General features: G+C 38.9%; 5 protein-coding genes across 5 annotated transcripts; 1 reads left to right on the top strand and 4 right to left on the bottom strand.

Moving 5' to 3' along the window:
* Positions 1-1780: 1780 nt before the first annotated feature.
* Positions 1781-7541, top strand: LOC140319948 (GTPase IMAP family member 8-like). Its single transcript, XM_072397715.1, has 5 exons — positions 1781-1925; positions 2276-2986; positions 4405-5757; positions 5851-5906; positions 6765-7541. The coding sequence occupies exons 1-5, from the start codon at positions 1898-1900 to the stop codon at positions 7005-7007; spliced, it is 2391 nt and encodes a 796-aa protein (XP_072253816.1). The 5' UTR covers positions 1781-1897; the 3' UTR covers positions 7008-7541.
* Positions 7542-8450: 909 nt separating this feature from the next.
* On the bottom strand, positions 8451-9380 carry LOC140319227 (olfactory receptor 52D1-like). The gene has a single exon (XM_072396822.1). The coding sequence runs from the start codon at positions 9378-9380 to the stop codon at positions 8451-8453; it is 930 nt and encodes a 309-aa protein (XP_072252923.1).
* Positions 9381-12590: 3210 nt separating this feature from the next.
* LOC140319946 (olfactory receptor 52D1-like) lies at positions 12591-13523 on the bottom strand. Its single transcript, XM_072397714.1, has one exon. The coding sequence runs from the start codon at positions 13521-13523 to the stop codon at positions 12594-12596; it is 930 nt and encodes a 309-aa protein (XP_072253815.1). The 3' UTR covers positions 12591-12593.
* A 3222-nt stretch (positions 13524-16745) lies between these two features.
* On the bottom strand, positions 16746-17675 carry LOC140319945 (olfactory receptor 52D1-like). Its single transcript, XM_072397713.1, has one exon. It carries the CDS (start codon positions 17673-17675, stop codon positions 16746-16748), a length of 930 nt encoding a protein of 309 aa, XP_072253814.1.
* Positions 17676-21351: 3676 nt separating this feature from the next.
* LOC140319944 (olfactory receptor 52D1-like) lies at positions 21352-22284 on the bottom strand. Its single transcript, XM_072397712.1, has one exon. It carries the CDS (start codon positions 22282-22284, stop codon positions 21355-21357), a length of 930 nt encoding a protein of 309 aa, XP_072253813.1. The 3' UTR covers positions 21352-21354.
* Between the last annotated feature and the right edge of the window lie 236 nt (positions 22285-22520).

Genomic DNA, 22520 nt, shown 5'->3' with positions numbered 1-22520 from the left:
TGATGTTATGCTAAAGACAGTGGAGCTGAAAATGTCTTCAGTGGTGCCTCTTGTTGAATTGAAACTACAGACAGAAGGCTGAAAGGACAAATTGTGCTTGTGAAGCATTTTTCTGACTTTGTATCTAATCATTGTTTCTTACTAGTCCCTTTTTGCATGAAGTGCATTATTGCACAGTCACTGAATGGAGTTATTTCTGGCTCAGGGATTCTTTTACAGACTGGCAATGCAACAGCTGTGGCATTAACTCTGAATCTCAATAAAAAGACTTTCTGAGGAAGTTCAGTAAGAGTTTGCTTCTTGCTGCTGTCACCACTAAGATAATTACTATTGTTTTGACACATTTGAGAGAATCTTGAGTCCCACCCTAGTTATCATTTAAAAATGACATGATTTGAAATGTTTGAGGTAGCTTGTGACAGTGTTTCATAGCAATGTTGCAGGGTTTTTTTTTCGGGGGGGATGGAAATATCTCCCTCTGTTGTTGCAAAACAGAAAAGTGTTTATTTTAGGATATATCATCAAAATTAGGTTGACATTCTGAATATAAGGCAATGTAATTTAATCAGTTTTCCTTATATGATGCAAAAGTCTTGAGCCACCCCGTATTCTTTATATTTTGCTTTCAAAGGAGGCTAACTTTCCTGGAATCTTTTAAAGTGGTCTTCAACTATTTTTATTAGCTTTTTCTGGGTTTTTTTTTTGTTTTTTTTTGTTAAGCCCCTTAACTCTGACCCATGAATCATTAGTATAAAAAGGCTCTAAACTCAAGGTGTAGACTCGTGTTGCATCTACGCAAAACAGACAATTTAGCACCCTGTCACAAATGTGCTTAATTTGTTCCCATTTTTAGCTGTCGAAGAAATGCAGAAGCAGTGCCAAAGATGACTTAGCTTGGCAGACATGAAATAGCATATTTGTATTCAAAAAGCTTATTCCCAAGAGCTATTTGTGGAAAAGAAATGGCATCCCGTCTTGATGTGAAGTGTGTCCTTCAAATAAATTGAAGGAATTTAGTGTGAAACACAAAAGAAGATGTGGTAGGCCTAAGAGACAACAGCAGATGTTGCTGTTGTATATTTGTATGTTTTTAAGTAAATTGCTGCTCCTGTTTTCTTAGCGTTATATAAAGGAATGATGAACAGAGTAAGTCTTCTGCACAGTCCTGCAAATGGGACGCATAGAAGGACACAACATGTCCAGTCACAGATACCGCCTTGGTGCAGAAACAAAAATAAGTTAAGACTATGTGTCCCTGCTGCCTGTTTGAATTTAGCTTTTATTCAATTTTCTACCCCCATGAACAACTGCTGTACTAAAATGATAAGGGCATTAATTAATCATCCATTCCGTAATCCATTTCTGTAGGCTGTTTACACTGGACTTGTAAGTGTCTGCTGCTAATGTGACCTTCAGGTACTGTCAACCCCTCAGCATTGTTTTGTATTGTGTTCAGATCTTTTTTTAATACATGGAGGACACACAACCTGTTTTACATAATCATCACCTGTGTAGATGTTAAATACCCAGAAATGTTATAACTATAAATGTTGTTAATAATACCTCTTGGCTCACAGTTTAGAGCGTGACTGGGAAATGTTGTGGGAAGTTACACACATACGAAACTCAGGCTTTGGATGTAAAGACTACTTAATATAATCACACTGTTACAAAGCTGCTTTGTGTGATAATTGCATGACATTTCTCCTCAGCGGAGTCACACTGGCTGGACTTTGACCACTGGCCAGACAGAGAGCTGAGTCAGCCGTTACAGCTCAGCTTTACATTGAGGGTGGACGACGCTGCCACACTTTGCTTTGTTTGGGTAAAACATTGATTTCAAATTTAATGGATGGACTTTAAATCAGCATTTTGTTAAAGAGGAAAATAGGTTTTCATGGAGTGGGGAACACACACAGGGAAAGGTAAGCTGCTGAATTGCATTCTGTTCTTTAACTCTTCTTTCTTTAACCAGTGGCACTTTTTACACAGAAGTACAAATTGCAGCAAGAAAAGTGAATGATCTTCTTTTTTTATCTGTAATAAATGTGTTGGCTGTAAATCATAGTCATTAATTATTCAAAAAGACCATTTTTCAGGTTCAGCTTTGTCTCCACATGTCTTTCTCAACTAAAAGTAATAAAGCATTTCAGCATGTCGTGTTGTAGGTCAGTGGTGCAGTGGGAAACCAAGGGCAGGACTGTTCCTTTGTAGCAGGGTACTGATGATTCAGTGGCATATGGCATTGCTGTTGAATAGTCTTGTCTTCTGCCAGGGGACTCCCGCTGTCTTCAGGAGGTGAGGATTGTCCTCTTGGGGCACGACTGGCTGGAGAAGAGTTTGACTGGAAACACCATCCTCGGCCGACAGATGTTCGACATCAGCAGAGATGTGAAGATGTGTGTTAAGAGACAGGGTGTTCTCTGTGATGGCAGGAAACTTGTTGTGGTCTGCACCCCTGAAAGGTGGATCCGCTACTCTGTCCAAGACCCCGGCCAGGTGAACCTGAACATGGCAACCAGCATGAACATGTGCCCACCTGGACCTCACGCCTTCCTCATGGTCATACCCATCAGCTCTCACAGAGGCAGGGAGTGGACAGTAGAGGGACCCCTTGAGCTGTTAAATGACACACTGTGGAGGCACACAATAGTAATATTTACTAGACGTGAACGTCTGAGAGGGATGTCTGTGGAGAGCTACACTGCAAAATATGGTTTTCTTCAGGCCATTTTGGATAAATGTGCACACAGATACCATCTTTTAGACACAAGCACATGGGGAGAGGATGATGATGCTCAGGTTTCAGAACTTTTAGAGAAGATTGAGCTAATGGTGGGAAGAGACAGAAAGTCAGGAGGAGTTGGTTATATGACTGCAGATGAAAGGGTCTCTAAGATAACTGAGAGGAAAGAGGTAGAGGAGAGGGCGACTTTAAGGCGAATGAAAGTAAAGATGACCAGAAGTGCACTCAGATCTCTAATAGGTAAGAATTACTTACTGCAGCTGTCATTGTAATAACATTTATTTGCTGGCTTTTTGATTGATTGTCTGACTGACTTTATTATTTTGTGCCAATATCTCAGTATTACTTTACCCACCAAAGGAAAATTAATTTAAAAACAGGTGAAAAAAGAAAAAAATAGGAAGACAAAGTGAACATTGTAAGTAATACACCGCAGTAACTCAGCCAGAGCTATTGCAAACTTAATATTATTCATTTAACACTTTCATTACATGTAAACTGAATACAAGTTTGATTGAAAGATACAGTTCATGAGTAGAGACAAAAACACAAAGATGTGAGAAAAACAAACTGCATAGTTGGCATAAGAGTATGATGAATGAAAACAAGGATGAAATACAGAAACTCGTTGAATTAAGCGTGTATCAAATGTACATCAAACATGACACACAGCAATGCAAGCCCAAAACACCATGGGTACAAGCGCTTGTAGCAAACTATAGAAGAAGCTGTACACACATAGTACACACCAAAACTTTACCAAAGGCCTGCGAGTTTTAAGTTTGGTTTCAAGTCCAGATACAACTGTGACAGCAGGCAGCTGAGGGATTCGAAAGACTCCCACCTGTTGTTTGATTTTCCAGTGGATGATTAATTAAGCCTTGAAGTGCCTTGAGATGACATTTGCTGTGATTTGGTACATTTGTTGAGATATAAATAAATCTGAATTGAATTTAATATGATTAAGACATCACAAATACTAAATCCATGGGGTTGTTTATCAAGTTGAAGCAACTTTACCAGAGGATGCATAAGATTTACAATTTTCACCAGCGTTCATGGTTACAAGACACCAGAAGTAATTAGAACTCTAACTTCCGTTGTGCTTTAGATATTATAAATGATCACATTTCTAAATGTATGTGAAGTGTCATATCTTAAGTAAACATGTTTGCTTCTATATTCTCTTACATCTTTTTCTCTGAGAAAAGAAGGTTCATTGTAAGGTGACTATTGGAATGTATTTATGCTGAAAACAGCCTCTTCTATTATACAGTAATTGGACAAAACATTTTTTTTGTGTTAGTTTTCTAAAGTTGGTCAAAAATAGACTTTTCCATTGTGTTTAATTAATTTTCAAGTGCTTTTAAAGACAAAAATCTGGATTAGATATACCAAACTGATCAGGTTCATGTAGACCAGCCCAACAGTACCTGCCCCAATAAACTAAATTAAAGGTATTAAGCATTTCTAAGTGGCCTATTTAAATCTTACAAGTTGTTAATATCAGTATATCAACTCTGGCCCATCCAACATGCACCACAACATGCTGCCAAAAATCAACCCTAACTAACATCGTGGGACACACCATTCTCACTTCATAGAAATATGAGATTCCTCAAAAATTAAAACCCATTTCTTTTTCTTTTTTAATCCAGGGGGACCTTCTTCAATTTCAGAAATTGGATTGCTGGTCATGGGACCGAAGCAAGTTGGGAAAAGTTCAGCTGGAAATACAATTCTCGGAGAAGAAGTCTTTCCTGCTGGAGAGCCAACGTCACACTGCACTGAGAGACAGTGTGGAATTGACAAAAAACGAGTCTCTGTTGTTGACACTCCTGGCTGGCATGGTCGATACTGTACTGAAGACACTCCACAGGAGGTACATTTGCAGATTAGCCATGGTGCATCTCTGTGTGCTCCCAATCCTCACGCTGTCCTGGTGGTGGTACGCTGTGATGAGACCTTCACTGATACAGATAGGAGAAAAGTGGAGGAACATTTGAGCTTCCTTGGATTCTGGGTGTGGACTCGGACCATTGTGCTTTTCACATGGGGAGACAAGCTTGGAGTCACTGCTATTGAGGAGCACATCGAGAGATGGCCTGCCCTCCAGTGGCTGGTGGACAAATGTGGAAATAGGTATCATGTTTTTGACAACTCAAACAGGGTAAGAGGTATTCAGGTTAGAGAACTATTAGAGAAGACTGAAGAGACAGTAATGGAGAATGATACTGGATCCTTGCTAACGGATTTCATGAGTCTCCAACAAAGCAACAGAAAGCTTGAACAAAGCTCTAAAAAGGCTGTAAGGCAGCTTAAGAAAATCAAAGCAAAGAATGATCTCCTCGTGCAAATTGTTGAGGAGAAAGAGAGAATAGTAGAGGACCTGATTAAGGCAGCTAAAGAAAACGATGAGCAGGTTGAAACTCTGAAGACAACAATAAAAACAGAGGGTAAGAGATTAAGACAAAATAAAGACTATGAGGAAGAAATCAACATGAGATTAGTAGAGACTGACAGGAAGAACAGCCTCTTGAAACAGGTTGTCATAGACAGAGACATGACCATAAGAAGTCTGAGAGAAAGGTGTGCTGAAAAAGACGAGGTCTGCAAAACTACAAAGCAAAATATTTTGATGGAAAAGAAAATTCTAGAGGAAAAACTGACGGAATACGAACAAGAGACAACAGATTTGAAAAAAACGTGGGAGAGAAAGGCTAAAGAATTCGAACAAATGATGACAGACCACAGAAGAGAAGCAGAAAAGCTCAAACAAGCAAATGGGCAGCTGAAGAGAGAAAACAATGAAACAAAGAGAGTAATGAAAGCAACAATTGCAGGTCTGCAGATGCAAAAAAAGGAGACTGAGTTTAACACTGCACGCTCTAATAATCACCACAGGCCAAAGAAAATAATAAGTGACATCAAGCTCCTGGAAGAGCTTTGCAGACAACCAAAATGGGCATTCACAATCACATCATCTCACTATGGAGACACACTTAAACATGGTGAGTATGATCCAATCAGGATCAGTACTTGTGAACAAAATTACCAAAAGTTTGTAAATGACTGACTGATGCATGTTTCCCTGTAATTTACAGAGGGAGATCAGAATGGCAAAGCTGTGTTGGATGATGGTATCTTGCCCCATGAGAAGGTGAGTAAAATCTTGTTTTATCAGAAGAACAGACTTCTTAAATCACATGAGTAAGACCTATAACTCTAGAAGTTTTATATTCGCTACCTTTGCCAAGATTTATCTTCCGAGAACCATGAATTATTTGAATTAATTTGACAATAGATGTAAACATTTGGTATTTTAGTTTAACTATTGTGCTTTAGAGGATATCATTCGCCTTTATATCCTCACATCATCACGGAGGACTCATCCACAGGGATGAACAGAAGTGCTCACACTTGATGGTGATCAGTTAATCAAGTGCATTTCAAGCAGCACCTGGCTGTCTAATTCCTATGGAAGCAGTAAGGATGGACTTTAATTTTTCACACATACTGCTTCTGTATTTTTGGTCTGTTTTATATATGACACATAATGTTCATTGTGTGATATTGTAGATGCCTGATTTTAATACCATGAAAATACCAGATGATTTTTTTTCATTATGTCCTGATATGTGAAAACTTAGAATAAAGAGAAGGCACACTTAATTTTTGACCTGATTGTATATCAGGCCTTATGTGTGTGCCAATAAAGTAAAGCGAAAAGTCGAAAGTAGTGCAGTGTCCCACTGTTCTTCCATACAAAAATTAAAACTAACTACATTGCAGACACTTGGTTTGTGATATACCGGTAGCTTCCAAATTAGCTTGTGATCACATATCGGAAATAGTGCTGATGGAAGTGTCCACTTCTGCAGCTAAATCTTAACCTTAACCCTCACCAAACAGCTGTTACTCATTGTTATATGTTTGTGCAATACTGTGCATAATTTTGTTGAATGGGATCTGATACAAGTCTGATCAGTCTGGATTTTTTCTCCTTCTTGGTCCATAGAGTGACACTGTAAACCAAGCGTGGCAACTTGAAACCAACTGGACTACAGCATGGCTGAGAGCTGGAGGAGCAGCACTGGGAGCTGCAGTTGGTGCCTTTGTTGCCTCTTTCAGGTTGCCCACAGGGATCAGTTCCAGATCAGCTGGTTGGGCTGCAGCTGGGGCCATGCTGGGCAGCTTACTGTTCCAAGGAGCCAAGTCCCAGCAGAAGGAAAAAGAGCCAGCAAATCACAAACACTCCTGATGAGTGGAACACTGCTTGTACAAAACAATGACTTCCAAAAGGTGCACATGCACTTTTGTCATGTGAATGCTCAGTGAAATAAGATGTTCGTGTTCACTCTGACTATATTTTAGTGTTTTGTTTTAGTGTTTATTCTTTTAATTCAGATGCTGTAAGTGTAGTGTCTAGTTAGCATTATTTCAAAAGGATGTTTAGAAGATGAAATTCACAATTGCCTTTAGTTGTCACTCCAGATATAAGTCCAAAATTTCTGGTACACGGTCATTTGAATGTTGAATTCTGAAGGAATGAGAATGCATATCTTCATGATGTAGATCTAATAAAACATGCATTCACTGAACGTAGAGCAAAGCTTCTCAAGAGGCCTGAACATCCACAAAGTCACAAAGCCTACAAAAATGGAGGCAGTTTAAGTACGAACATTTTTATTGACATAAAAAGAATAAATTCATATGGACAACATGGTTAATAAAGGTCAGTCATGAGTGGAAGCTGTGGTGAAGATGTTCATTATTGTGCTTTGATGTACCAAAATATCAGGCTAATATTTGGCTCAGGTCCTGGATGGAGAGGGGCATGTCAGCTGGTGGTCCTGAAGACTTCAGATTTGAAACTTTACAATACGTTCATTATTCTATTTACTATTTGTAGAAGCAGATGAGTCAGACAGGAGCAAGCTCAGTCCAACCCAGTCCCATCAATCATGAAGTCCAACTCATTATTCAGGTGTGATCCTTGAGCTTATGGGGCTCTTGGTCCCACACTCAGCTCATGCTGGGTGTCTGGCACCCCCTGGATGTCTGGCGCCCCCTTGCCCCCATTATTAACCACAATTTATGTAACGCTTTTGCCTTATATTTTACACACAAATACGCACACACCCACTGATTCACTCGCATACCGTTGCCGTGTCACTTTGTGGCTTTAAAAATATTCAACGACCATTGTTAAGTTTTCATATGTGTTTTTTTTTATTCATCTTTTTCAGGTGCTCCTGGTGTTCCTGCCCCTCACTTTCCCTCTTTCTTTAATTCCCCCTTTCAATGAAAATTTGAACAAAAAAAAAGATAGAAGATTTACAACGGGGATGCATACTATGGTGCAAACACTGGCTCCGTGGGCTTCGGCTTTGCTGATGGCTGTGCCTCTGAGTAAAAAAAAAAACAAAATCATTATTCAAACATATGTGTGCGTGTGTGCAAAACTGTAGCTGAAAGTTTATTTTTTAACATGTTTGGATCAGGACAAATATTTTTTCTATGATGTTGCAGGACGAACTGTGTAAATTTTACATGTTAAAAAAAAACAACCAGAAATAGTGTAAATACAATTGAAAACTTAAATGACTTTCTTTTGGTTAACATATACTGAGTTAACAACATTCTTTCTGTCCTGCTAAACAGATAAAGAAAGAATATTGAAGATTTAATTTGATGGTAGTGATCATTGTATTCCAACAAAAAATAGACCTAAAATTCTGTTTCGTATTTTGGTCAGCTTAAATCCATAGATGAGTGGATTCATCACCGGAGGAAAGAGGAGAAATTCTATGGCGATGAAGTTTTGAAGGCTTTGAGGTAAATCTTTGGAGCCGAATCTCATGTACATCAATTCAAAAAGTATTACAACCATAAAAGTGATCAGAGAGATTAAATGAGGCACACACGTCTGCATAAACTTTACCCTGTCATCTTTGGACCTCGCGCATGTCTTAATAAGATGCATGTAAGTCCAAAATATGAAAAAGCCATGGGACACATAAATTAATATTGTCACATATGAAAAAAGATGATTTGAAATGGTGACACTGTCAGAGCATGCAAGTTTAACAATTATCCAGTTCACACAAAGTAGTTTATCTATTTTTGACCCACACATCTCTAGTCTGGATGATAGGAAAATATTAATGGAGAAAATACAGAAAGGTGTCAGCCAGGAGAAACTCACCAGCTGAGAGAGCCTCCTCTTAGACATGGAGGAGTGGTAGTGCAGTGGATGACAAATAGCCAGATATCTGTCATAGGCCATAACTGCTAGAATGGACAGTTCACAACAAGCAAATGAGTACATGACAAAGGCTTGTATGAGACACCCTTCATATGAGATTTCTTGAGAAAACGACAGCAGATCTAAAAGGAATTTAGGGTAAAAACCTGTGGTGCCATAAAGTGCATTCATGCAAACGCTGCATAATAAAATGTACATAGGTTCATGTAGGTTTTCATCTAGGACAATGATCAAAATGAGAGAGCTATTGAGAAAGAAAATAACACAGTAATACAGTAACGTAAAGGAGAAGATGGCTATTTTATAATCCATTGTCTCATTGATCCCTGTGAGAAAGAAGAGTCTTACAGTAGAAACATTATCCATAACCAGAGAGCAAATTTCCAGTATTCAAATCTTCTAATTCTACCTGTACAGTGTTACAGCATGCTGCTGGTTGCTGAGTGGAGGGTTGCTGTGTCCTGTCTGTTCTGACTCTGTTCTCCTTGCTTCATCTGTTAATAAGTCCTCTGACTATGACAGCTGGGAATTCAGAATATATTAGAATGTACCCTGTTCAGTTCTGTTGGAGTGGTTAGCTCCTGTTGATCTCATCTGGACCAGTCCTGGTAGGTTTGTTTCTTACCTCTCGTTCATCTTTGATGACGTGTTGATATTACACAAGTGCTTTGCCTCAGGTTTATACTGCATACAGTTTGATAAGCATCACGCTATCTCCTGTTTTGGTGTCGAGAGACACTGCTTGATCAGTATGTGAGATCGAATAAAATCAATCTTTTCCAAATTACACTGGTTATTTTTCTAACATGCTGATCTTAGGCCTGTTTTGAGGTCGTCGGTGTAATCAGGATGTAACCACTGATCCCGCTGCTACGGCTGTGGTTCAGGCTGCAGCAGTGCTGCTGTTTTGCACTGCCTCTCTCTTTTTCTGTGTTTTGCATTCTTATTTTACCTTTTATGTTAGACTTTGGGCTTTATTGTTGTTCTGTTCTGCTTTTAGCATCCTGTGGTTAAGTTTTGTTTGGAACGCTGCTGATCACGTTACAATCGCACTTTCCGCAGGTTTTGCTCTCAAAGCTGTCATTGCATATTTAACATCGTTTTGTGTTTGTGAGTGTGTTTAGTGGGCTGGTGTGTTTGGATTTTTGACCATTCTTCCAAACGCGCATTTGTGAGGTCAGACACTGATGTTGGACGAGAAGGCCTTGCTTGCAGTCTCTGCTCTAATTCATCCCAAAGGTGTTCTATCGGTTTGAGGTGCAGACCACTCAAGTTTTTCCACACTAAACTCGTTTATCCACGTCTTTATAGATCTTGCTTTGTGCACTCGTGCACAGTCATGTTGGAAAAGGATGGAGCCATCCCCAAACTGTTTCCACAGAGTTAGGAGCAATGAAATTGTCCAAAATCTCTTGGTATGCTGAAACATTCAGAATTCCTTTCACTGAAACTAAGGGGCCAAGCCCAACTCCTGAAAAACAACCCCTCACCATAATCCCCCTCCACCAAACTTTACACTTGGCACAATGCAGTCAGACAAGTACCATTCTCCTGGAAACCGCCAAACCCAGACTCGTCCATCAGATTTCCAGAAGGAGAAGTGTGATTCATCACTCCAGAGAATCCGTCTCCACTGCTCTAGAGTCCAGTGGTGGCGTGCTTTACACCACTGCATCCAACGCTTTGCATTGCACAGTGTCTTTTCTTTTCAGAAGCTGAGAGCTCCCATTGATGGTGGAAGAGGCCCTTCTGGTGGCAGCGTCTCCTTCCAGTGTGCTGTGTGTTGTGTTGCACCTCTAGGTTTGGGTTGCACAACTGTGTGCTTGAGGGTGTGATGCATGTGTGCTGTGGGGTGATCCGAGATGTTTCATTCCTTTTCTATTAACCTACCTGCAGCTGTATTTTTTTGCATTTTTTATGGTTTATTTTAACTTGTTTTCAAAAGGAGTATTTTGATAAAGTATATTTATGGATGGGACACGTCTACTTTATCAAGTAAAATTAACCTGAGTGCCTTTTGGGAAGTGGCAATTGCCAATTTTAATGATATTTAAGTAGGGAATGTTTTCTAGGTGAAATTCCCAGGGTGGCATTGCCTGTCTTATAACTCTTACCCACCTTACTGGAGTAGTTGAACAAACAAACAGAGAAATTGATCACTATATGTTGGACACATTCAAGTAAAACTGTGGTTTAGCCAAATGATATATTGAAAGGATTATAAGATGAGTAATGTACTCAGTGCACTTACAATGGTTCATCATTCATTAAAAGAATATTAAAGAGCAGACCAACCTCTTTCAACTTGCCTCTCCCTTTTGAATTATTGTTGTTCTCTTGTTGGGATTTCATGTCCATATTTGATAAAGCTGGAAGTTTATCCATTTAAAAATAAATGCCTTTCCTTTTTTTCCAACTCGAGGGAGCATTGTTAAAATATTAGATGGAACTGTAGGCTGAACACATGTTTGTGAAAAAGATGCATCATCCATCATGTTTGCAATGTAGTCAGCTTTGATTGTTTAAACTTTGGGTTCAGTTGAGTAGCCTTTGCTTTGGAAGGTTCCAAACTGAGTGATCATGATAAGATCAGTGCTTCCTTTGCTATCTCCTTTAGCACAGGACACACTGCATCATCCTTTATGAAAGAACTGATAATCTAGTCCCAAAATCCCTCCAAACCACAACTTTCAAAGCTACACTTGATCAATTTCATCCACTCTTACTTATTGTGATTGATGCAGATAGATATGAGGACAGGCGGGTGAGCGACCTGGGACATGTTTCACTTATGTGCCTTTTTCTTCCCCTTCTTAATTACAAATCTTGAAATATTTCATATTTTGTCCTACTTAGATGAAATGTATGACATAACCTCTGTGTAACAATGTGAGAGGGTTGCATTACAACCGGAGGTGTTTCAGTATTCATGATAAACCCCGGCTAATATAAAGTTCTCCAAAAAAACCTACAATAAAAACAAATACAGTTTGTGCACAGATTTTATTTGACAGTGATAGAGCACATATCTTACAAAAGTGTACTAACAAGGATGACACACCTAATGACAAGAAATCATAGAGCAGATACCCATTGTTGCTATTTCATGGAGCAAACAACATGAAAACAATCGGAAGTCCATATGTTTTCATGCGGTAGAAAATTTTGAAGGCCAAAGAAAGGAAAATGGTCAAGTGTTTTAGCTAAAATTCTGGGTGGGGAGGGTCACGTCAACTGTTCACACAGCTTCAGATTTCACACTTTACACATCACAGACTGGATCAGACACGATCATTCATAAAATCATATTCACAAGTGTCTATCTGTAACTTCAGCTAACAGTTTGTACGTTAACATGTTTGTATCAGGCAACATACTATTTTCTATGATGTAGCATCACAAACTTTGTATCATATAATATTAGTTCCATTGTCAATTTTATATATAAAAAAATACAAATCAAAATATTAATAAAACTCTAATGATTTGTTGGTTAAAATATGCTGAGTTAACAACATTCTTTCTGTCCTGCTAAACAGATAAAGACAGAATATTGAAGATTAAATTTGATGGTAGTGGTTATTGTCTTCCAACAAAAAATAGACCTAAAATTCTGTTTCGTATTTTGGTCAGCTTAAATCCATAGATGAGTGGATTCATCACCGGAGGAAAGAGGAGAAATTCTATGGCGATGAAGTTTTGAAGGCTTTGAGGTAAATCTTTGGAGCCGAATCTCATGTACATCAATTCAAAAAGTATTACAACCATAAAAGTGATCAGAGAGATTAAATGAGGCACACACGTCTGCATAAACTTTACCCTGTCATCTTTGGACCTCGCGCATGTCTTAATAAGATGCATGTAAGTCCAAAATATGAAAAAGCCATGACACAAATAAATTAATATTGTCATATATGAAAAAATATTATTTGAAATGGTGTCACTGTCAGAGCACGCAAGCTGAACAATTATCCAGTTCACACAAAGTATTTTCTTAATTTTTGACCCACACAACTCCAGTCTGGATGTTAGCAGAATGCTGATGGAGAAAATACAGAAAGGTGTCAGCCAGGAGAAACTCACCAGCTGAGAGAGCCTCCTCTTAGACATGGAGGAGTGGTAGTGCAGTGGATGACAAATAGCCAGATATCTGTCATAGGCCATAACTGCTAGAATGGACAGTTCACAACAAGCAAATGAGTACATGACAAAGGCTTGTATGAGACACCCTTCATATGAGATTTCTTGAGAAAACGACAGCAGATCTAAAAGGAATTTAGGGTAAAAACCTGTGGTGCCATAAAGTGCATTCATGCAAACGCTGCATAATAAAATGTACATAGGTTCATGTAGGTTTTCATCTAGAACAATGATCAAAATGAGAGCGCTATTGAGAGAGAAAATCAAACAGTAATACAGTAACGTAAAGGAGAAGATGGCTATTCTATAATCCATTGTCTCATTGATCCCTGTGAGAAAGAAGAGTCTTACAGTAGAAACATTATCCATAACCAGAGAGCAAATTTTCAGTATTCAAATCTTCTAATTCTACCTGTACAGTGTTACAGCATGCTGCTGGTTGCTGAGTGGAGGGTTGCTGTGTCCTGTCTGTTCTGACTCTGTTCTCCTTGCATCATCTGTTAATAAGTCCTCTGACTATGACAACTGGGAATTCAGAATATATTAGAATGTACCCTGTTCAGTTCTGTTGGAGTGGTTAGCTCCTGTTGATCTCATCTGGACCATTCCTGGTAGGTTTGTTTCTTACCTCTCGTTCATCTTTGATGACGTGTTGATATTACACAAGTACTTTGCCTCAGGTTTATACTGCATACAGTTTGATAAGCATCACGCTATCGCCTGTTTTGGTGTCGAGAGACACTGCTTCATCAGTATGTGAGATCGAATAAAATCAATCTCTTCCAAATTACACTGGTTATTTTTCTAACATGCTGTTTCATTCATGCCAGGGATCTTAGGCCTGTTTTGAGGTCGTCGGTGTAATCAGGATGTAACCACTGATCCCGCTGCTACGGCTGTGGTTCAGGCTGCAGCGGTGCTGCTGTTTTGCACTGCCTCTCTCTTTTTCTGTGTTTTGCATTCTTATTTTACCTTTTATGTTAGACTTTGGGCTTTATTGTTGTTCTGTTCTGCTTTTAGCATCCAGTTTTGTTTGGAACGCTGCTGATCACGTTACAATCACACTTTCCGCAGGTTTTGCTCTCGAAGCTGTCATTGCATATTTAACATCGTTTTGTGTTTGTGAGTGTGTTTAGTGGGCTGGTGTGTTTGGATTTTTTACCGTTCTTCCAAACGCGCATTTGTGAGGTCAGACACTGATGTTGGACGAGAAGGCCTTGCTTGCAGTCTCTGCTCTAATTCATCCCAAAGGTGTTCTATCGGTTTGAGGTGCAGACCACTCAAGTTTTTCCACACTAAACTCGTTTATCCACGTCTTTATAGATCTTGCTTTGTGCACTCGTGCACAGTCATGTTGGAAAAGGATGGAGCCATCCCCAAACTGTTTCCACAGAGTTAGGAGCAATGAAATTGTCCAAAATCTCTTGGTATGCTGAAACATTCAGAATTCCTTTCACTGAAACTAAGGGGCCAAGCCCAACTCCTGAAAAACAACCCCTCACCATAATCCCCCTCCACCAAACTTTACACTTGGCACAATGCAGTCAGACAAGTACCATTCTCCTGGAAACCGCCAAACCCAGACTCGTCCATCAGATTTCCAGAAGGAGAAGTGTGATTCATCACTCCAGAGAATCCGTCTCCACTGCTCTAGAGTCCAGTGGTGGCGTGCTTTACACCACTGCATCCAACGCTTTGCATTGCACAGTGTCTTTTCTTTTCAGAAGCTGAGAGCTCCCATTGATGGTGGAAGAGGCCCTTCTGGTGGCAGCGTCTCCTTCCAGTGTGCTGTGTGTTGTGTTGCACCTCTAGGTTTGGGTTGCACAACTGTGTGCTTGAGGGTGTGATGCATGTGTGCTCTGGGGTGATCTGAGATGTTTCATTCCTTTTCTATTAACCTACCTGCAGCTGTATTTTTTTTGCATTTTTTATGGTTTATTTCAACTTGTTTTCAAAAGGAGTATTTTGATAAAGTATATTTATGGATGGGACACGTCTCCTTAATCAAGTAAAATTAACCTGAGTGCCTTTTGGGAAGTGGCAATTGCCAATTTTAATGATATTTAAGTAGGGAATGTTTTCTAGGTGAAATTCCCAGGGTGGCATTGCCTGTCTTATAACTCTTACCCACCTTACTGGAGTAGTTGAACAAACAAACAGAGAAATTGATCACTATATGTTGGACACATTCAAGTAAAACTGTGGTTTAGCCAAATGATATATTGAAAGGATTATAAGATGAGTAATGTACTCAGTGCACTTACAATGGTTCATCATTCATTAAAAGAATATTAAAGAGCAGACCAACCTCTTTCAACTTGCCTCTCCCTTTTGAATTATTGTTGTTCTCTTGTTGGGATTTCATGTCCATATTTGATAAAGCTGGAAGTTTATCCATTTAAAAATAAATGCCTTTCCTTTTTTTCCAACTCGAGGGAGCATTGTTAAAATATTAGATGGAACTGTAGGCTGAACACATGTTTGTGAAAAAGATGCATCATCCATCATGTTTGCAATGTAGACAGCTTTGATTGTTTAAACTTTGGGTTCAGTTGAGTAGCCTTTGCTTTGGAAGGTTCCAAACTGAGTGATCATGATAAGATCAGTGCTTCCTTTGCTATCTCCTTTAGCACAGGACACACTGCATCATCCTTTATGAAAGAACTGATAATCTAGTCCCAAAATCCCTCCAAACCACAACTTTCAAAGCTACACTTGATCAATTTCATCCACTCTTACTTATTGTGATTGATGCAGATAGATATGAGGACAGGCGGGTGAGCGACCTGGGACATGTTCCACTTATGTGCCTTTTTCTTCCCCTTCTTAATTACAAATCTTGAAATATTTCATATTTTGTCCTACTTAGATGAAATGTATGACATAACCTCTGTGTAACAATGTGAGAGGGTTGCATTACAACCGGAGGTGTTTCAGTATTCATGATAAACCCCGGCTAATATAAAGTTCTCCAAAAAACCTACAATAAAAACAAATACAGTTTGTGCACAGATTTTATTTGACAGTGATAGAGCACATATCTTACAAAAGTGTACTAACAAGGATGACACACCTAATGACAAGAAATCATAGAGCAGATACTCATTGTTGCTATTTCATGGAGCAAACAACATGAAAACAATCGGAAGTCCATATGTTTTCATGCGGTAGAAAATTTTGAAGGACAAAGAAAGGAAAATGGTCAAGTGTTTTAGCTAAAATTCTGGGTGGGGAGGGTCACGTCAACTGTTCACACAGCTTCAGATTTCACACTTTACACATCACAGACTGGAGCAGACACGATCATTCATAAAATCATATTCACAAGTGTCTATCTGTAACTTCAGCTAACAGTTTGTACGTTAACATGTTTGTATCAGGCAACAAACTATTTTCTATGATGTAGCATCTCAAACTTTGTATCATATAATATTAGTTCCATTGTCAATTTTATATATAAAAAAATACAAATCAAAATATTAATAAAACTCTAATGATTTGTTGGTTAAAATATGCTGAGTTAACAACATTCTTTCTGTCCTGCTAAACAGATAAAGACAGAATATTGAAGATTAAATTTGATGGTAGTGGTTATTGTCTTCCAACAAAAAATAGACCTAAAATTCTGTTTCGTATTTTGGTCAGCTTAAATCCATAGATGAGTGGATTCATCACCGGAGGAAAGAGGAGAAATTCTATGGCGATGAAGTTTTGAAGGCTTTGAGGTAAATCTTTGGAGCCGAATCTCATGTACATCAAGTCAAACAGTATTACAATCGAAAAAGTGATCAGAGAGATTAAATGAGGCACACACGTCTGCATAAACTTTACCCTGTCATCTTTGGACCTCGCACATGTCTTAATAAGATGCATGTAAGTCCAAATTATGAAAAAGCCATGACACACATAAATTAATATTGTCACATATGAAACAATATTATTTGAAATGGTGACACTGTCAGAGCATGCAAGTTTAACAATTATCCAGTTCACACAAAGTAGTTTATCTATTTTTGACCCACACATCTCTAGTCTGAATGATAGGAAAATATTAATGGAGAAAATACAGAAAGGTGTCAGCCAGGAGAAACTCACCAGCTGAGAGAGCCTCCTCTTAGACATGGAGGAGTGGTAGTGCAGTGGATGACAAATAGCCAGATATCTGTCATAGGCCATAACTGCTAGAATGGACAGTTCACAACAACCAAATGAGTACATGACAAAGGCTTGTATGAGACACCCTTCATATGAGATTTCTTGAGAAAACGACAGCAGATCTAAAAGGAATTTAGGGTAAAAACCTGTGGTGCCATAAAGTGCATTCATGCAAATGCTGCATAATAAAATGTACATAGGTTCATGTAGGTTTTCATCTAGGACAATGATCAAAATGAGAGCGCTATTGAGAGAGAAAATAACACAGTAATACAGTAACGTAAAGGAGAAGATGGCTATTTTATAATCCATTGTCTCATTGATCCCTGTGAGAAAGAAGAGTCTTACAGTAGAAACATTATCCATAACCAGAGAGCAAATTTTCAGCAATCAAATCTTCTAATTCTACCTGTACAGTGTTACAGCATGCTGCTGGTTGCTGAGTGGAGGGTTTCTTTCTCTTGTCTGTTCTGACTCTGTTCTCCTTGCATCATCTGTTAATAACTCCTCTGACTATGACAGCTGGGAATTCAGAATGTTTGCACTGATCCTATAACCAGAAAATACTAATGATTCAAAACAGTTTTCTAAACACCGACATGATAGAAATTAAACCAATTAACTATTTACATGAATAACAAGTACATTTTCGTTGTATTACAGTTCTTTGTGACATCTCTCGTTTAAAAAAAATCTTAGAATAATTCACATTTGTAAGTTCTTTGAGCTCTTCCCATACAGTTTTTGTGTGGCTCACTGCTGTCCGACTGAGGGAGGTTACTATTGTAGAGGAATGATGTTGCTACATGGGGGCATAATGTTGCAGGAAAGGCATTTTCGGTTTTCTATTGATTGCCGAAACTACTACCTAAGTGGTCTCTGCAATGTATAAATGCTGTATGACAGTTAATGTCTCTCTTGCTTTGAGCTCTCCTCCGGTGCCCCGTTACGTGACTTCCCCTTCTTTTGCATGCATGAGCCTTCGTTGTGTTTCAATTCTTGCAGCGGTTCTGTTGGAGTGGTTAGCTCCTGTTGATCTCATCTGGACCATTCCTGGTAGGTTTGTTTCTTACCTCTCGTTCATCTTTGATGACGTGTTGATATTACACAAGTACTTTGCCTCAGGTTTATACTGCATACAGTTTGATAAGCATCACGCTATCGCCTGTTTTGGTGTCGAGAGACACTGCTTGATCAGTATGTGAGATCGAATAAAATCAATCTCTTCCAAATTACACTGGTTATTTTTCTAACATGCTGTTTCATTCATGCCAGGGATCTTAGGCCTGTTTTGAGGTCGTCGGTGTAATCAGGATGTAACCACTGATCCTGCTGCTACGGCTGTGGTTCAGGCTGCAGCAGTGCTGCTGTTTTGCACTGCCTCTCTCTTTTTCTGTGTTTTGCACTCTTATTTTACCTTTTATGTTAGACTTTGGGCTTTATTGTTGTTCTGTTCTGCTTTTAGCATCCTGTGGTTAAGTTTTGTTTGGAACGCTGCTGATCACGTCACAATCGCACTTTCCGCAGGTTTTGCTCTCGAAGCTGTCATTGCATATTTAACATCGTTTTGTGTTTGTGAGTGTGTTTAGTGGGCTGGTGTGTTTGGATTTTTGACCATTCTTCCAAACGCGCATTTGTGAGGTCAGACACTGATGTTGGACGAGAAGGCCTTGCTTGCAGTCTCTGCTCTAATTCATCCCAAAGGTGTTCTATCGGTTTGAGGTGCAGACCACTCAAGTTCTTCCACACTAAACTCGTTTATCCACGTCTTTATAGATCTTGCTTTGTGCACTCGTGCACAGTCATGTTGGAAAAGGATGGAGCCATCCCCAAACTGTTTCCACAGAGTTAGGAGCAATGAAATTGTCCAAAATCTCTTGGTATGCTGAAACATTCAGAATTCCTTTCACTGAAACTAAGGGGCCAAGCCCAGCTCCTGAAAAACAACCCCTCACCATAATCCCCCTCCACCAAACTTTACACTTGGCACAATGCAGTCAGACAAGTACCATTCTCCTGGAAACCGCCAAACCCAGACTCGTCCATAAGATTTCCAGAAGGAGAAGTGTGATTCATCACTCCAGAGAATCCGTCTCCACTGCTCTAGAGTCCAGTGGCGGCGTGCTTTACACCACTGCATCCGACGCTTTGCATTGCACAGTGTCTTTTCTTTTCAGAAGCTGAGAGCTCCCATTGATGGTGGAAGAGGCCCTTCTGGTGGCAGCATCTCCTTCCAGTGTGCTGTGTGTTGTGTTGCACCTCTAGGTTTGGGTTGCACAACTGTGTGCTTGAGGGTGTGATGCATGTGTGATGTGGGGTGATCTGAGATGTTTCATTCCTTTTCTATTAACCTACCTGCAGCTGTATTTTTTTTGCATTTTTTATGGTTTATTTCAACTTGTTTTCAAAAGGAGTATTTTGATAAAGTATATTTATGGATGGGACACGTCTCCTTTATCAAGTAAAATTAACCTGAGTGCCTTTTGGGAAGTGGCAATAGCCAATTTTAATGATATTTAAGTAGGGAATGTTTTCTAGGTGAAATTCCCAGGGTGGCATTGCCTGTCTTATAACTCTTACCCACCTTACTGGAGTAGTTGAACAAACAAACAGAGAAATTGATCACTATATGTTGGACACATTCAAGTAAAACTGTGGTTTAGCCAAATGATATATTGAAAGGATTATAAGATGAGTAATGTACTCAGTGCACTTACAATGGTTCATCATTCATTAAAAGAATATTAAAGAGCAGACCAACCTCTTTCAACTTGCCTCTCCCTTTTGAATTATTGTTGTTCTCTTGTTGGGATTTCATGTCCATATTTGATAAAGCTGGAAGTTTATCCATTTAAAAATAAATGCCTTTCCTTTTTTTCCAACTCGAGGGAGCATTGTTAAAATATTAGATGGAACTGTAGGCTGAACACATGTTTGTGAAAAAGATGCATCATCCATCATGTTTGCAATGTAGTCAGCTTTGATTGTTTAAACTTTGGGTTCAGTTGAGTAGCCTTTGCTTTGGAAGGTTCCAAACTGAGTGATCATGATAAGATCAGTGCTTCCTTTGCTATCTCCTTTAGCACAGGACACACTGCATCATCCTTTATGAAAGAACTGATAATCTAGTCCCAAAATCCCTCCAAACCACAACTTTCAAAGCTACACTTGATCAATTTCATCCACTCTTACTTATTGTGATTGATGCAGATAGATATGAGGACAGGCGGGTGAGCGACCTGGGACATGTTTCACTTATGTGCCTTTTTCTTCCCCTTCTTAATTACAAATCTTGAAATATTTCATATTTTGTCCTACTTAGATGAAATGTATGACATAACCTCTGTGTAACAATGTGAGAGGGTTGCATTACAACCGGAGGTGTTTCAGTATTCATGATAAACCCCGGCTAATATAAAGTTCTCCAAAAAAACCTACAATAAAAACAAATACAGTTTGTGCACAGATTTTATTTGACAGTGATAGAGCACATATCTTACAAAAGTGTACTAACAAGGATGACACACCTAATGACAAGAAATCATAGAGCAGATACCCATTGTTGCTATTTCATGGAGCAAACAACATGAAAACAATCGGAAGTCCATATGTTTTCATGCGGTAGAAAATTTTGAAGGCCAAAGAAAGGAAAATGGTCAAGTGTTTTAGCTAAAATTCTGGGTGGGGAGGGTCACGTCAACTGTTCACACAGCTTCAGATTTCACACTTTACACATCACAGACTGGATCAGACACGATCATTCATAAAATCATATTCACAAGTGTCTATCTGTAACTTCAGCTAACAGTTTGTACGTTAACATGTTTGTATCAGGCAACAAACTATTTTCTATGATGTAGCATCTCAAACTTTGTATCATATAATATTAGTTCCATTGTCAATTTTATATATAAAAAAATACAAATCAAAATATTAATAAAACTCTAATGATTTGTTGGTTAAAATATGCTGAGTTAACAACATTCTTTCTGTCCTGCTAAACAGATAAAGACAGAATATTGAAGATTAAATTTGATGGTAGTGGTTATTGTCTTCCAACAAAAAATAGACCTAAAATTCTGTTTCGTATTTTGGTCAGCTTAAATCCATAGATGAGTGGATTCATCACCGGAGGAAAGAGGAGAAATTCTATGGCGATGAAGTTTTGAAGGCTTTGAGGTAAATCTTTGGAGCCGAATCTCATGTACATCAATTCAAAAAGTATTACAACCATAAAAGTGATCAGAGAGATTAAATGAGGCACACACGTCTGCATAAACTTTACCCTGTCATCTTTGGACCTCGCGCATGTCTTAATAAGATGCATGTAAGTCCAAAATATGAAAAAGCCATGACACAAATAAATTAATATTGTCATATATGAAAAAATATTATTTGAAATGGTGTCACTGTCAGAACACGCAAGCTGAACAATTATCCAGTTCACACAAAGTATTTTCTTAATTTTTGACCCACACAACTCCAGTCTGGATGTTAGCAGAATGCTGATGGAGAAAATACAGAAAGGTGTCAGCCAGGAGAAACTCACCAGCTGAGAGAGCCTCCTCTTAGACATGGAGGAGTGGTAGTGCAGTGGATGACAAATAGCAAGATATCTGTCATAGGCCATAACTGCTAGAATGGACAGTTCACAACAAGCAAATGAGTACATGACAAAGGCTTGTATGAGACACCCTTCATATGAGATTTCTTGAGAAAATGACAGCAGATCTAAAAGGAATTTAGGGTAAAAACCTGTGGTGCCATAAAGTGCATTCATGCAAACGCTGCATAATAAAATGTACATAGGTTCATGTAGGTTTTCATCTAGAACAATGATCAAAATGAGAGCGCTATTGAGAGAGAAAATCAAACAGTAATACAGTAACGTAAAGGAGAAGATGGCTATTCTATAATCCATTGTCTCATTGATCCCTGTGAGAAAGAAGAGTCTTACAGTAGAAACATTATCCATAACCAGAGAGCAAATTTCCAGTATTCAAATCTTCTAATTCTACCTGTACAGTGTTACAGCATGCTGCTGGTTGCTGAGTGGAGGGTTGCTGTGTCCTGTCTGTTCTGACTCTGTTCTCCTTGCATCATCTGTTAATAACTCCTCTGACTATGACAACTGGGAATTCAGAATATATTAGAATGTACCCTGTTCAGTTCTGTTGGAGTGGTTAGCTCCTGTTGATCTCATCTGGACCA

This window comes from Leuresthes tenuis, unplaced genomic scaffold (assembly GCF_036924035.1).
Source record: "Leuresthes tenuis unplaced genomic scaffold, fLeuTen1.0.hap1 SCAF_12, whole genome shotgun sequence".
NCBI classification, from domain to species: Eukaryota; Metazoa; Chordata; class Actinopteri; order Atheriniformes; family Atherinopsidae; genus Leuresthes; species Leuresthes tenuis.
This window is presented reverse-complemented; position numbering and strand designations above follow the sequence as displayed.